At 40.1% G+C, this 15,120-nt stretch overlaps 1 protein-coding gene across 1 annotated transcript; it reads right to left on the minus strand.

The window, feature by feature from the left end:
- Positions 1–594: 594 nt before the first annotated feature.
- On the minus strand, positions 595–14,126 carry LOC124284938 (ATP-dependent DNA helicase RecQ-like). Its single transcript, XM_046721070.1, is given in 8 exon segments — positions 595–798; positions 880–1,007; positions 10,913–11,206; positions 11,209–11,405; positions 11,570–11,689; positions 11,853–12,023; positions 12,390–12,492; positions 14,018–14,126. Coding segments are annotated over 8 exon segments (1,302 nt in total). The 5' UTR covers positions 14,103–14,126.
- Between the last annotated feature and the right edge of the window lie 994 nt (positions 14,127–15,120).

The following is a 15,120-nucleotide window of genomic DNA, read 5'->3' on the forward strand; positions in this document are numbered from 1 at the left end:
TTCTTCATGTCCTCTTACACATCCTCGGTGTGAATTTCCGTCAGCAGGGATTCCGTGTCCGTGTACAGCACTTCGCACTGTTTCTTCAGCTCGTTGTAGTAGAAATCGTACATCAAGTGTTTGTATAAGTCGAGGATGCTCATCCCTACTTAAACGGGCCAGTTGAATTTGATGTGGCGTTTGTTCATGTGCAGGGGACACAACGTTGGCCGACTGGATCCGAATTCTGTTCGGGAACAAGGAATAACCATTGCCAGCGTTCTCACGGCTTTGGGCTTCATCATATCGACCCTGGTCGTATCGCTGACGGGCGGTGGTGGTACACCACCAACACCAACAAGCCCATCATCATCAGGCATCATTTAGCCCTGGCTAAACTGGCCGCCAAAGCTGCCGAAGCACTGCCTGGCATCTTGGGCAGCATCGTTTCCTGGTTGTTAGGCTTCTTGTCGAAAACCATCATGTGGCTCCGTCAAAACCTGTGGGCTTTCGTCGCCGTGGCGAGTCTGGTGTACGTCACAGCTAAGGATTTTTTAACCAAATGAGTCCAACCGCGATCCCGCCGACCACCAGCGCCGTTGATTGTTGCCTGCCTTATGGGGGCAGCTGCTGCTGTTGTTGGTGTGGTGATGCTACTTCTTCCGGTGTCAGTGCCACAATGCCCGTTTCGTACTGTGACACGACTCGACTCACGTTATTGACATCCTGGTTCAAACCAAACTTTTGATCAGCGCAATTAGAAAATAAAGCGATCTCCGACCTCGGGGACAAGCGTGGAGTTGACTGTACGCCTTGCAACTGAAAAACAGCATTTACAAATGCATCGAACTGCCGCCCTCTACTGCCGCTGGTGGTGGTGGCAACGACCTAGGCAATTACGTTGATACCGAAGGAGCGGTCAAGAATATGCGATACAACCTGATCCGCAACGACGAGGACGAATGGACAATAACACCAGCCTTCCACGGCAGGCTGTTCCACCTGGACAACGTCGAGATCACGGCCGTCTCCAGAAACATGCAGTACACTCTCATATTCAACGACGACAACAAATGGGTATTAGTGCAATCACAAATCGACTGGAATCTCAACATCACCCTCGACTCTCCCCACGTTTTCACGGACAACAAAGATCACTACCTGACGAAAGTCATGAACAATGGAACGCTGCTCGTGGCTTACGTCCCTACACAAAGACGCAGCATGATCGTCAGCACGTTGAGGCAATGAGTAGCCCACATGCTGTCGAGCAAACCCGGGACGCAAAACGTCGGATTGCAGATGGTGTCGGAATTCGACAGAGTGGTAAACGTCCTGGAAAATCTGCTGGCGAATCCACGCTGTACATCCAAGTCTACCTCGGCGAACCGCCGTCTCCGCGTAACGTCGTCAAAATCGTGAAAGGGATCAAACTCCGCTGGGCAAAACAACAACAATACCAAGTTTGCTCTGTTTACGTGTGGGTGAACGTTAACGCCTACACCAGTCTGCAGGGAGTCACTGTGACCGTGAAAAACTCGATATCGCTCACCGAAATTTTTCTACTCAACAACATACATCTCATGGATTTGAAGTGCACGTCCTAGGAATTATCCGATATCCATTTGAAAACCATTTCGTAATACATTTTATATAAACGAGATGAACCATCATCATCCCAACGTAACGCTAGCCCATCTCGGAGACATGAGGTGATTCGATCTGCCCGGCAAGGAAAACACCTTGTATGCCATGCGCTTACAAGACAATGTGTACAAACGACGAGAAGTCATCATCGAATCTCAGTTAAAATGGATTATTAACCTGGTCCTGACTACCCCTATCTTATCATGGATAATAATGATGGTGGCGTCTCGCTAAAAAAATAATGGGATACTGCTTGGGTGGTTTAATCCTGGATCATTACCAGATCAAACGGCTAACATGTTAGTCCCCAATGAGAAAAAAATAACGTTATTTATACTAAAATATACTCGTGGATCAGTGTGATACAAGGTTCTACTCTTATTATCGAAGTATTTCTTGGAGATGCCCCACAGAGTAGATATAAACCTTCTGCATGAGTTAGAAATACGCTGGCATGATCGCCATCAACAAAAACGTTGTCGCATTTGTATACAACAAGGAAAAAAACCCACTGCAAACGTAGACATTATGATATTTCAAAAGGGGTTTTTTGGACTTGAGACCATTTATATATACGAAAACTTGTACCTCATCAGCTTAAAGTATATTCATCAAACATTGACTGATGAACCAATTAAATACCATTTTATAAAAAAAGAGTATATATACAGAATGGAACTGTACCAGGTCCTAGATGAAGTAGCAAAAACACTGGAAACCGTAGACGGGTTTCTTTTGCGACAGATATGCGAGATCAAACAACGAGAACGTGAACGCGATACCTGCCGAGACCTGCGTTTCATTCAGCTAAAAACACCTCTCGCCTAGATAATATATAACAAGTACGACAATACGTTGGATTGTTAGCCTTGCGACCCCATGCTCACTAAAAAAGTGATTATTTCCTAAACTATTTGACCGATTTTCGTGACATTTTGCAGGCATCTCGGCAGATGGTTATGCTATAGCAAAACGGCATTGGGATTACTCTCGATGACTTCATTAGATTAATTAAGATTTAATCACGACAAAAAGCTGGACATTTGCCTTTTCCCGACCGACCCCAAGCTCACTTAAAAGTCAATATTTCAGAAACTTTTTGACCGATTTTCATCAAATTGTGGATGCACCTCAGTAGTAGTATACACAATGGGGCTACGGGAATAGGGACTCCTCAAGGGCTAATTTTTTAAATTGTACCCTTGGGGGTTCCTGGTCCCGTAGCCCCATTGTGTATAATACTCTGTCTGATCATTATAATCAGGATCAGGGTGTTCCACAAGGCAGTATTTTGTCTGTAACACTATTTAGTATTAAGTCTTTCTAAGGTTTTAATTGATTCAGTTGATGGATCATTTTTCGTGGATGATATCGATCCTATATCGATCTTAATTCCGTTCCTAACTTGATTTTGGTTCCATCGTATATGGTGGAGCCTGTAAAAGCAACCTTAAACTATTAGATTCTATCCACCACAAAGTTCTAAGACTTTGTCTTATGTCCTTTAGAACCTCTCCTGTTGACAATCTCTACGTCGAGGCAAATAAATCATCTCTTACCCAACACCGTAAAAAAAAATTATTTACTATACATCACAAAACTATTTTCTAACGAGTTTAACCCTGCATATAACGGTGTCTTTTATCCCCTCTATGAGGATGTGTACAACAAGAAATCTTCTCTTGTTCCGCCTCTAGGGCTCAGAAATAAACCATTCCTATCTGCCGCCGGCATTGAGCTGGAAAATATATTTCTTTCCCGTCTTCTTTCTTCTCCTCCTTGGCAATTAGTGAGGCCACAAGTTGACCTAATAGGCTAACACTGACAAAGTTTTAAAAAATCAGACACTAATGAATTACACTTTAAACAAGAATATAATCAATTAAAAAATGAACATAATACATACAAATTATTATTCACAGATGTGTCCAAGGATGGTGGCGCAGTAGCTTATGCCAACGTCAATGGATCCAGAATAATTTCTTCTAGATTACCAGGCGATAGTTCTATTTTCACAGCAGAAGCAAATACCATATTAACAGCGCTTAAATATATTAAAAACATCCTAAATATAAACAATATGTCATTTTTTTTAGATTCTCTTTCGTGCCGTCAGGCTATTGCCAGGCAATTTGTGTCATGTACAGCCTGGCATTAACCATACCTATAACTTGCCATCTGTTGGCTGACGTTATGCTCCACACTTGTTACCTGCAGCACGTGCATCATGATTTGTTGCGTTTGAGACACGAAATAGGTTATTGTTTTCATTTAGTTTCATCATGTTGTTATATGGCTAAAGATAGTGAAAGAAAAAAGGTATGGTGGTGGGATACTTTTTTCCACGTGTGTATATAAGAAGGGTCTGATTGATCACATCACTCTTATTTTCCGGCAAGATAACTTCTAAAAATTCTTCAGCAAGTACATGTCATCATTTAGAATTGATCTCTCTGTTACGTCCTCCATTTTCAGGCAACCATGGGTCCTCCTTTAGTTAAACGTTTGTTCCCTCCGAGTGACCAACGAGACCGTTGCACACGGGTCTCACACGAGTGACCAACGCGATGTAAACGAGTTGCGTTACGGGTTACCCACGCGTGTAAGGGGAAAGGTTTAGGCAGCAGTGTACTATTCTTATATTGTACAGTTATGGCTATCCTGCATGTATTTACTATCATAATAGATGAACTTCAAATAGTCATACTGTCCAACAAGATGTAATAAATGACTGCAATAGCATGACCTATCTGTACCCAAGAAAAAGAAATAGTGATAAAAAAGGTTTGTAATTCAGAAAGGTATGAACGTTTAGTGTGTATAGGTTTCAATTGCAACACTTGAAGATGTGCCTGAAAACAATATCTAAAGGTCAGTCCCTAAGCAGTGGACACTGTATTTTCGACAAATAGACAGACTGATAATGACATCTGAGGTAAACTGCGTTGGGAACATTTGGTTGAAGGTTCAAATTATGCATATGAAAGGCATGTCAAGTTTGTTAACTGTTTCGTCTAGGCAGGTGCGTGTTACATATACTCCTTAATGCTTTTCTAACTATTACATTTCGTATATATACGTGCAGCGAACAAAGTATTACTAACAATTCTGGGGACAACACACATTGGAAAGAGAATATTTCAATGTTAACATTATTGATTTTGGTGCATGTATTTAAGCAGACGCCTGCCCGTTAGAAATATCTGCGACTGGGGAACCGGTGACTGTGGATGTAGTGTGTTTCCTTCTGTTAGAACGTGTGTGCTAGAAACTGAGTACTTCAACGAGAACATGAAGCAGTTGAAGTACTTCCAAAGCATAGGTCTTGCATTTACCCTTCATTTGATGGTTGTAGTGTTGACGGTGCAACAAGACCAGCAGCTCACTTTTCATACCATTGGCATCAGCTTGTGTCAAACTAAATGTATGGAGTATGGTTTCTGCAAATCTATTGCGTTTGCAGGAAATAATCTAACCTGTAAATTATAAAATCAAGTTCGTAAGTCAGGAAAGAAGAATGGATTCACCATTATTCGTCTGGATTTTCAGGTAAGTTGAAAAAGGGTTATTAAAGTAGTTGAATTTAAATAAAGCAAATCTGTTTCACATAATGTTTGTTGTTCCTGTCTATATAGTGATTCTACAGCTAAATACCGTTTTCGGTGAACAACCTCATAAGGAACTGATAGCAAACATTCCAAAGTATTTAACAAGAAAAGCCATCTAAAAAGGCAACGTTGGAGGCACATGAGGAAATTAAGAGTGAGACGGATGTGAGATGATTTATGGGGTGAAACGGATTTCAAGAGCGAGAGAGAGAGAGATAGAGAGAGAGATTCACCCGTTTCCATAAAGGTTTCAACGGTCATGTAATAATTATTGCGCACGAAAAAACTTATATGAATGACTTGTTGGTACTTACACCTACAGGTGCGCCCTATTTTCGTTATCAAAATATCCAGAAGTTTATATTTGCAAGCCATCAAGCTTCTCACTCGATCACTCGCATGTCAGCGGCTTCATTTTAAATCACGTGACCTGTGACGTGTCGGGGATTCCGTCCCAAAAATAGTAACACAAGTGTAGGAAAACCTAATGTGTGCTACTAAAATAGAAGGGATTTTCCAATTCGTAATTATGCACTAAAGTAGTATAAGTGTGCTCTATTACGTGTACAATTGTTTTTAATTGAAAATGTATCAGTTTATTAACGTTCTTAGATCAGTAAAAACACAGAATGTGTTTAAGTTAGATTTTTATAGAAATCTCGATTTCCGCATTATGGCGGGACAATTATTTTGGATTACCTACATAGTCACATGGCCCCTTATTTGCTACAGCTATGTTCATTGGCCATTTGGAATTGTCAAAATACAAGTGTACATATATATACTGAACCACAAAAGAAACCTTCGCTTTTCAAAATCAAATGCAAGATTTTGTTCATACAAAATGATGTTTTATGATGATTGTATCGTTTTATTAACATGTTTTTCAATCCAAATTGACAGTTATTACCAACATCGATCAGTGTGTTTTCTGATGAAAAAGCATATCGACCAAACGCACCTCAAATGGCAGACGTGGTAAAAGGTTCCGTATGGCATTCGTGAAAATGAAAATGCACGTGCAGATCGTGACAACCCTACCAATGAAAACGAGTCCCAAACTCGCCTGAAATCATTTGACACAATCACTATGGCACGACTTACGAGAGATCAGAGGAACCAAGTTTTGGGACGATTGCAAGTTGGCCAGACTGCACGGAGGGTAGTCAATCATTTTAATGTTCATGTTAGGACAATCTACCGACTGCAGGAGTTGTATCAGGTCACTAACATCATCCAAGACCGTCCACGCATTGGGCGACCTTCAGTAACATCACCATCTGCGGGATCACTTCCTCAGAGAGACGGAAACAGCAGGCCAGTGCGTCGACGTGTGCACGGGAGAAACCTCTGCTGTCACAGACTATATTGTACTCCTGTCCTCACCGCTCATCATCGCAAAAAACGACTGCAATGGGAAACTCAGCATCGAAATTGGGCGTTATGTATGAGAGTGAGGGTTGAAATAAACTCATGGGGTGGTCCAGGCATCATGGTGTGAGGTGCAATCGGTCTGAACCAGATAGTTAGCACCGTGGTGTTCCAGAATCTCGGTCCAGGATGAGGAAATGACGTGACAGCTGTTCGCTATATTGACCAAGTCATAAGACCCCACGTTGTACCACATTTTGGACATTACAGAAATCACATCTTCCAGCAAGACAATGCTCGAGCCCACACTGTCAGAGTAATATTGGACTTCCTAAGACAACATGGCATCCAAACCCTACAATAGCCTGCACTCAGTCTTGATTTGAGTCGAATGGAACACATTTTGGACGAGATTCAAAGAAGACTGAATGACCTCCTCCCAAGGCCGAAAACTGCTGCTGTTTCACAGAGTATGGACCCAGGTGCCTATGGCCTTCATCAACCGGCTAATTCATTCCATGTACAGACGATGCAACGCTTTCATCGATGCCCATAGAGGCCACACACAATACTAACTTTGAGGTATCGTAATGGTACCATTTTTGGTGATTTTGTTTTGTGTGAACTCTAAAAGTGATTCCGGAAAATGTGTTAACCATAATTGTCAAGTTTAAACTCAATCCTCCATTCCGATTGTTAATTACAGTGAATTAAAGTGTGTGCTTTAAGAAACCGCTATCGGTGCGACATTTCTTTTGTGGTTCAGTATATATAGAGGAATTTCACTTGAGACAAACCTCAGCCTGATTATAAGGTTGGAGGCATTTGCGCTTCCAAACAATAACCACTATTATGTTAGGCTTAAAAGTGAATAAGTGTGCTAACATATCTTAATTGAATTCCGAAACCTGATTCATCCAGAAACTCAGTGGCCAGTTTCTGACAATGGATTTTAGCAATTTCAACATGCTATTTTCAAACTATGTAACACAGTCGTTCTGATGAAACGGTTTTGTGCACAAGCTGTGGCCCTTGGTTTACCAGATCGATGTCTGTCATCAACGTGATTTGTCTGTCCCTATCGTGATTGTAATCTGCTAATTGTCGACTGTGAAACGATAAGAGCCCGAGCCACAATGCTCTGTCTCGTTCCAACAGAACTTTCAGGTAATCCACTATGGTGAAAGAATTAGAAGTCCATTACAAAGCACTGAAATAAGTTAAAAACCCATCTGTATGTACGTCCGCCTGCCCGTCTGTACACCATCCGTTGTTCTGTTTCCGGAGTAGACCAACCAAACCGTTGGCGCTTTCTTGTTGAAACTTCTCAAATTAGTCTGTAGATGAAGCGTGCCTCTCTCTGGATGCCTGGAGCTTTTATGTTGCTTCTAATTTTTCCTGTTTGGTTTTAATTAAAGGTTGAACTAGAGAATTTCTATCAGCTGGAACATTTATGTTTTGAACAACAAATTGTTTCTCCACTTCAGATATTCAGTAGCCATGAATCTATCATCTCCTGATGACACTTGTTAGGTTTCACAGCTACTCTAAGCAATTGTGATATTGCCATCCGAGATGTGTGGCACATCAAGTACATGTACACATGTTCCATTTCAATGTCAAATATGTTCTCGTCACGATATGGCTGAAATATTGCCGATGTGACATTAAATATTAACTCACTCACTCAGATTTCTCTAATGATCATAAATTCTGTATTTTTCATATTCTGCCTTTTTTATGCAAAATGATGACTTCTTTGGCTTTTCTTTCCAAATATATTTGGTTTCAACATACATTTTCTCAAAAGTATGAAAATGCTCAGTGGCTCAGCGAAGTGTCCATCTACCTGCAAACTGTGTTTGGAGATAGATAAGACACCTGTCTTAACCATCATCAAATCCAGGGCGGTGGGGAAGCCTTGTGTCCGTATGTGTAATATGCAAAGTACGTAATAGCTATGTGATAATGGACACAAGGGAGTGATTATGAAGGGGATAAAATAGATATACTGTATGTTGAAAAATAGTCGTTTAAACTTAAGATTCGTACGCGAATGACTTGTATGTGAACACTGGTGTTATTGCTGAACATGAAAGACTCATTGTCTAGTACTTCTTGTAACTGAATCAATGTGTGCATGCTTTTTTCAGAAAATAGCTATTCCTCAAAGTTGACTTCCAAAGAGGCTAGTCTTTCTCAGTTTGAAAATGTATGCTGAGACAATTTCACAAGTTGAACCAAATCCACACATTCGTTAACCATGGTTCCATGATAACTGCAAACAAGCTAGGAAGTCACGGAAGAAAGCTGAACACTACTTCCGTCGCCACCCAATGGTACATACTTTGAATAAATTGAAAAGTTTAAATAATAAAAGCTAGCTAAAACGAGTATTTTGTTTCTCTTATGTAGTTTTTCTGAACCTTCCGTCGTCAACTGTTTAGTACCCAACGATACAACGTATGTACGTAATACAACGATGCAGCGATGATAAACGTTAACGAAAAGGGAAATAAAGTTTGGTGAGAGTGTATCAGCCTAATGTGATTCTTGCCACAACACCAACGTTCATCATTTTTGTGATACGCGAAGATCCCGGGTAGAATTGATCAGCATTAACCCATGCTTGTCGTAAAAGGCGACTAACGGGATCGGGCGGTCAGGCTCGCTGGCTTGGTTGACCCATGTCATCGTATCCCAATAGCGAACATCGATGCTCATGCTGTTGGTCACTGGATTGTCTGGTCCAGACTCGATTATTCACACACCGCCGCCATATAGGTGGAATACTACTGAGTGCGGCGTAAAACTAAACTCGTTCACTCACTCATTATTTTCGTTTCTTGCTGTTGACAAAGGTCCGAAATGGCGACTGTTCTTCTGAAAAGGGCAATCAAGATATGAGGTGTTTGAAGACTCGATCTGGAAAGAATGTCTGGATCCAAGAGAATATCGCCAGTGAGTCTGTGAGGTGTGAGGGTATAACGCAGCTTTTGAACATATCATAACGTAACAGCTTAAAGTGGGAGGGTAGCCCGAATTGATAAAGGTTTGAGATGTTTCTCACCTCGGTAAAGCCACAAGCTCGGGCGTGGTGCTGACAAATCTAGACACATCGACATTGGTTTATATGGAGGGATTGAGATTGCAGGTACCGTTTATATTTTCTCGTAAACCAAGTCGTAAATATCAATCATATCATTTAAAAAATATCCATTGATATAATTTGACAGAATTTAGAAGCAGTGATTGGCAGAAATTGTTCCGGAACCTATTCTTATAAGATGGCCACCCAAAAACCCAAAATCTTCAGAAAATGTCAATTCCAAGCTTCAATCATGAGTGAAGTTCAGCAAATAAGTTGGAAATGAAAAAAGGGGGGTAATTTGGTGCCAACATGATTAAAAAGATTTAACTGATACTAAGGTTTTTTATTTGATACCTTTAAATCGTATTTTTCCCTGATTTTGTAAGAGTCAAAATTGTAAGTTCAAACAACGTTTTCAAAAACTTATCATTTAATACGCCTTTATCACGCAACCCGCTAAAAAACTTCACAACGAGGCTCGGTATTCAAACAGAAATGGCGCAACACTGCTGTGTGCCTAGCCGAGAGCCGCGATGCGGTCCTATACAGTCAAGACATGACCCTGCATCACGGCCGAGAACACCACCTTCATAAATCCTATTCAGGTTCTAGTGGCCGATTACCCCTCGTATTTTCTGATCATTTTTCAAAAATATTTCCCGTGGGTTTTTGACTGAAAAGTCGATATCGATGTACTCCCAGATAATTTCCCTACACATACACGTAACTGTCATGTTTTCATAACCATATATTTAGATACTAATAGGCCACAAACCCGTTGAGTTCTTGTTTCAACGATAGCGAGCTGACATGTTGACATGTTGTGCGCATGCGCCAAATTTCTATAGTCCGTATCGGAGGACGTTCTTCCTTAGCGGTACGCAATACTCACTCTCGCCTCCGTTTCGCGCGCTCGTACTTTGGGTGAATCACACTTAATGTGTATTATATTTATCTGCTTTTATGTCATAATTTACAGATTTTCCTTGCAGAGAGGACGCGCCATTCATATTACTACAAAACAATGTGTTCGAGAGATCAAGCATATTTATTCACTTACAACAAACAGCTAGCACTTAAAGGGCACACAACCAATGGTTTCATCAATGCAATGGGTGCAGATATCGCTGTCTATACAGGTCGTCCCCTTTAAAACAGGGACATTTTGATAGACATGCCCAGCAACACATGCATAGTTGACAGGTGCAGTCATCACCACAAGGTCCAGATGTGCACAGTTTTTTCTGTTCCGTAATATAATCGGGGTTAAAAGAAAAGTTCTTCAACACTAGATGTCTGACACACAGGTCACCTGCCATTGCCTCACGTGCAAGATCCCTCATAGACTGTTTAGTACCTCGAGGGTCCAGACTGCGACCATAACAATAGGTCACGGCCATACATCCGCTACCATCTCTGCCACCCCTCCCCACCTCCTGCCAGTATGTTAAAACACTGTTAGGCACACCCCAGTGAACGACTACACGTATATCTGGTATCTGCATGCTTATCCAAAAGCTACTGTAGCAACCAGACATCGAAGTGAGCTGGTCTTCTGACGGTACTGCACAAGAATAGCCTCTCTAGTGTCATCATCTAGTGATTTGTGGAACTGTTCAACCAGTGTGGTTTCCATATCTTCAGAAAGTCCCTGTTCATGAAGCTCGTCCCTGATGAATTCATACACATTTGTAACTTCCGAAGTCGACCTGTAACATGCCCAAAAGAAGCCAACTTATTATATTTGTGTTATAATATGTCATGTTTATTTCAACCCTACCGTAACATAAACACCTGTCAAGAAAGAAAAGGACTGTAACAATATCATTTCTTCACGTCATTTCTGCAATAAAGAAAAGAATGTGTAATCTACCTGCAATAAATTATGAACTTGGGTGTTGCTGTGCCCCTATCCACCAATTCGTCCACTATCCATGTCAGATCGTCCTTCATTTTCTGTTTGGATCTCCGGAAATCAAGGAATATGTTTGGCCTAAAAAATAAAGGAATTAATTATATTTTACACTTGAAGTCTAGTATGTTCATAAGAACTTATAGGTAACATTTCGTATACGTAATGTTGGTGGTGTTACATGACCTTCATTGTTAAATTCTCATCAGTCATCATAACATTGAAATTGCTCCAAAAAACTTGCCTGTCTGGTAATTTGGCAACTGTGACTGTGTCCGAGCTGGACAATGACAGAGATTTGAAGATGTCGTCTCTCACAACTGTGTCTGCTGTAGCAGTTAGACAAACCATTGGTGCCTCGATGACGCTTCGCAGTGATCTCAATTCACGATACACTGGTCGGAAGTCTTCTCCCCTGAAACATCATTTTATATGGTCATTTATTAACAGACAAATGCATTCATGATACATGTTTCATTTACTGCGGTTTCTTACATCAAATTCAATAACCTCTGCTTTGTAACCAACAGCGTTTAGAAATCTCTCTAATACGTGTCACATGTGTGACCAAGAAATGAAATGCTCAAACATACTGTTAATGTTATTGTGTTATTATTACATTTACTAAGTTGCAGTGAGTGTGCGATGCAGTGTTGAGACATTTCACACGTTTGGTGCAACGCTCCACTACCGGTATCATAAACCCAGAAACAGAACGGTCGAACAAGTGAACTCGTCATTATACCGTACAAGCGTGCATATGCTGATTTCTAATACTTACCATTCGCTTAGGCAATGGCATTCGTCTATTGCCAGTAAACACACAGATTTCCTCAAACATTCCGACATAAAGGCTCGTCTCCAAAACTTGGTAAGAGCACGCTCTGGTGACATGAACACAAGGCAGCATCTAAAACCAGTACCATAAACGAATCAATGAAATGCTAAATATACAGTTTTTATAACTGAAATATGCTACCGAAAATTGGGTTCTGCCCATCGGACCATGTAACCTCTCCGGGGAAGAAATATGTTTGAACAATAACGAATGTGTATGTGTGTTTACTTGTTCTCTTCATTATACCATGTAAAACTCTTACCTCTCAAATATATAAATACTCACAGGATCCCGTAAATGAAGAAAACATGGACAAACTTCTATGTGAATCTTTGTGTTATACACAAACTGACGCATTATGCATGTTCAGTATATATTTAGCGTGACATAAATGCAAGGAATTATTTTTATATGGAACATTCCTTATGCATTAATCATTGCTGTCGCCCAAGTTTCACTCTTCACAGCATTTTTTTTTAAACATTTACTCTGTGTTACCTATTACGTTACTATACATGGACGTTATGAAATTTGTTAAAGGTCCATGTACTGACTAGAAAAGTATAATACGTTATACTTTATGGATAACAATTTCTTTACTTGTTATGATGCGACGTTTTGGTAAACTTCTCATACCGTTGTCAAGCAAGCAAGCTGTACCGAAACGTCGCATAATAACAAACAAAAAAGTTATTATCCATATACTTTTCTATTATCCACCAACTTCTAAAATGCCAATCAAACAGATCGTGTACTGACTATTCTACTAATCAAGTCCAGGACATAACTTGGTACTCTTGCCGTCTTTCACATAAACTGCACCTTGTTTGATGTTATTTTATGAATTAGCAGAGAAGGACATCGCTACCAATAAACTTCCCCTGCTCTGGGGAGACGCTGTGGTTCAGCAATTAGAGATATTATGCAATCAGGGATCTGTTTTACTGGGTGATGTGGGAGAGGGTTGGGCAGGTTACTTCTATTGATGTGGCAATACATACTACAATAAACACCCGTCACAGATGCCCCTTTTGGCTTGTACTTAGTGTTGCGCAATATGTTTATTCAGTTACCGTGCCACGCGGCAAGAAAAGTACCAGATGCCATTGTCAACGTAGCAGTTAATTTGATTGCAAGGACAGTACATAATCCCTTTAACACAATAGATAAGTAATAAACATTCATCAGGAAATTCTAGTAATGTTACACCGCACTAATTCAGCAGGAGCAAAACAACCGTATTTTGTTTAAGCAGAATCATAATACAACACTACATATCGCCTACATATCTTTTACAATGTATGCAAATGAAATTCACTTTAACATCATCTTGACGAAATTGTTTTGGCTTTGTGCATCTCATCCATACAAAATACAAGGCTTTCTGCAATGCGGCAAAGAATTTTCACATGTCTTCTTAACATAACCTCCAAAATATCATATGATTAATTATATTATGTCTATAGTTACAGTTACTTATAGTTATAGTTGAATTCTTCACAGGAAATGTCTTATATTACCATACCAAATTTGCCTAATGTATTAACGTGTCCGCATTTCAATAAATATACCTTGTATATCTTGATCTGTGGTTTCTTTGTCTATAGCAATAGCTTTCACCCCGTGTTGTTCCAGTTGGAACACTTGGTCACTCATGAGAGCAATCAAAGGAGATATGACCAATGCCACGTGATGCACCGTCCAGTCTAGCTGTTAATTACACAAGATTATTCATTGAGAGATTTGCATCAACGATACAAGGTAAAACGATAAAATGGAATAACACATGACATACAAAATATTCCACTAACACCTAGTCTCTGATTTAAACATATTTTACATAAAACTGGTTTCCTAAATAATCTTAATAAGAATAATACCAAGGATACTTCGTTATTTGCTGATACAGTGGTAATATAGACTTGCCTGGGGTTGTGTTGTATATATTGGTTTCAGGGTCTGTATGAAAGAATTACTTACTATAGAACTCATATACTTCACAAAATATTTGCATTCGGGCCACAGTAAAATACGTATACAACACATATTTACAACAATGATAAAAATCGCATTACAAAGTAAGAACGTGTGATTGATAACGATTACTACTTGCAGCCTATCGCTACTCTAGAATATAACATAAGATACTGTGAACTTACCTCGTCTCGTAGTAATGGTGGCAACACATGGACTTTCCATATCCGGTTGGTAACAATGTAAATACATTGTTTTCATTCATCAGAGCAGTTAATACAGCGATCTGTTCTTCTTTCAAAGAAAAATTAAATTTATACAGTGACTTCAGTGTGTTGTCATAGATATTAATGACATCGTCCTCGTCCATTGTCAGAGCTTAATCTGATGCCATAATTACACCTATCTATAAGTCTTTGGGCACTCGTGTAATTAACCAATCACCTACTGGTGTGATCTCACGTGACAATAGTTTTTGCATGAATTGTTCCGACTTTGAGAGCATTCGTGTAATTAACCAATCACCTACGGGCGCGCTCTCACGTGACACATGCTTTTTGGCCCGACTTGGTCAGAATTTTTGACCGGAGCCTGAATTGATCACTCATTCACAATGGCATCCAAAAGGAAGGTAGGGACACTGACGCCAGTGAAAACACCAAGGAAATCTAAGTTATATAGAACTGGATCATCACCAACC

This window comes from Haliotis rubra, unplaced genomic scaffold (genome assembly GCF_003918875.1).
Source record: "Haliotis rubra isolate DU_JTF1 unplaced genomic scaffold, ASM391887v1 Scf349, whole genome shotgun sequence".
NCBI lineage: Eukaryota > Metazoa > Mollusca > Gastropoda > Lepetellida > Haliotidae > Haliotis > Haliotis rubra.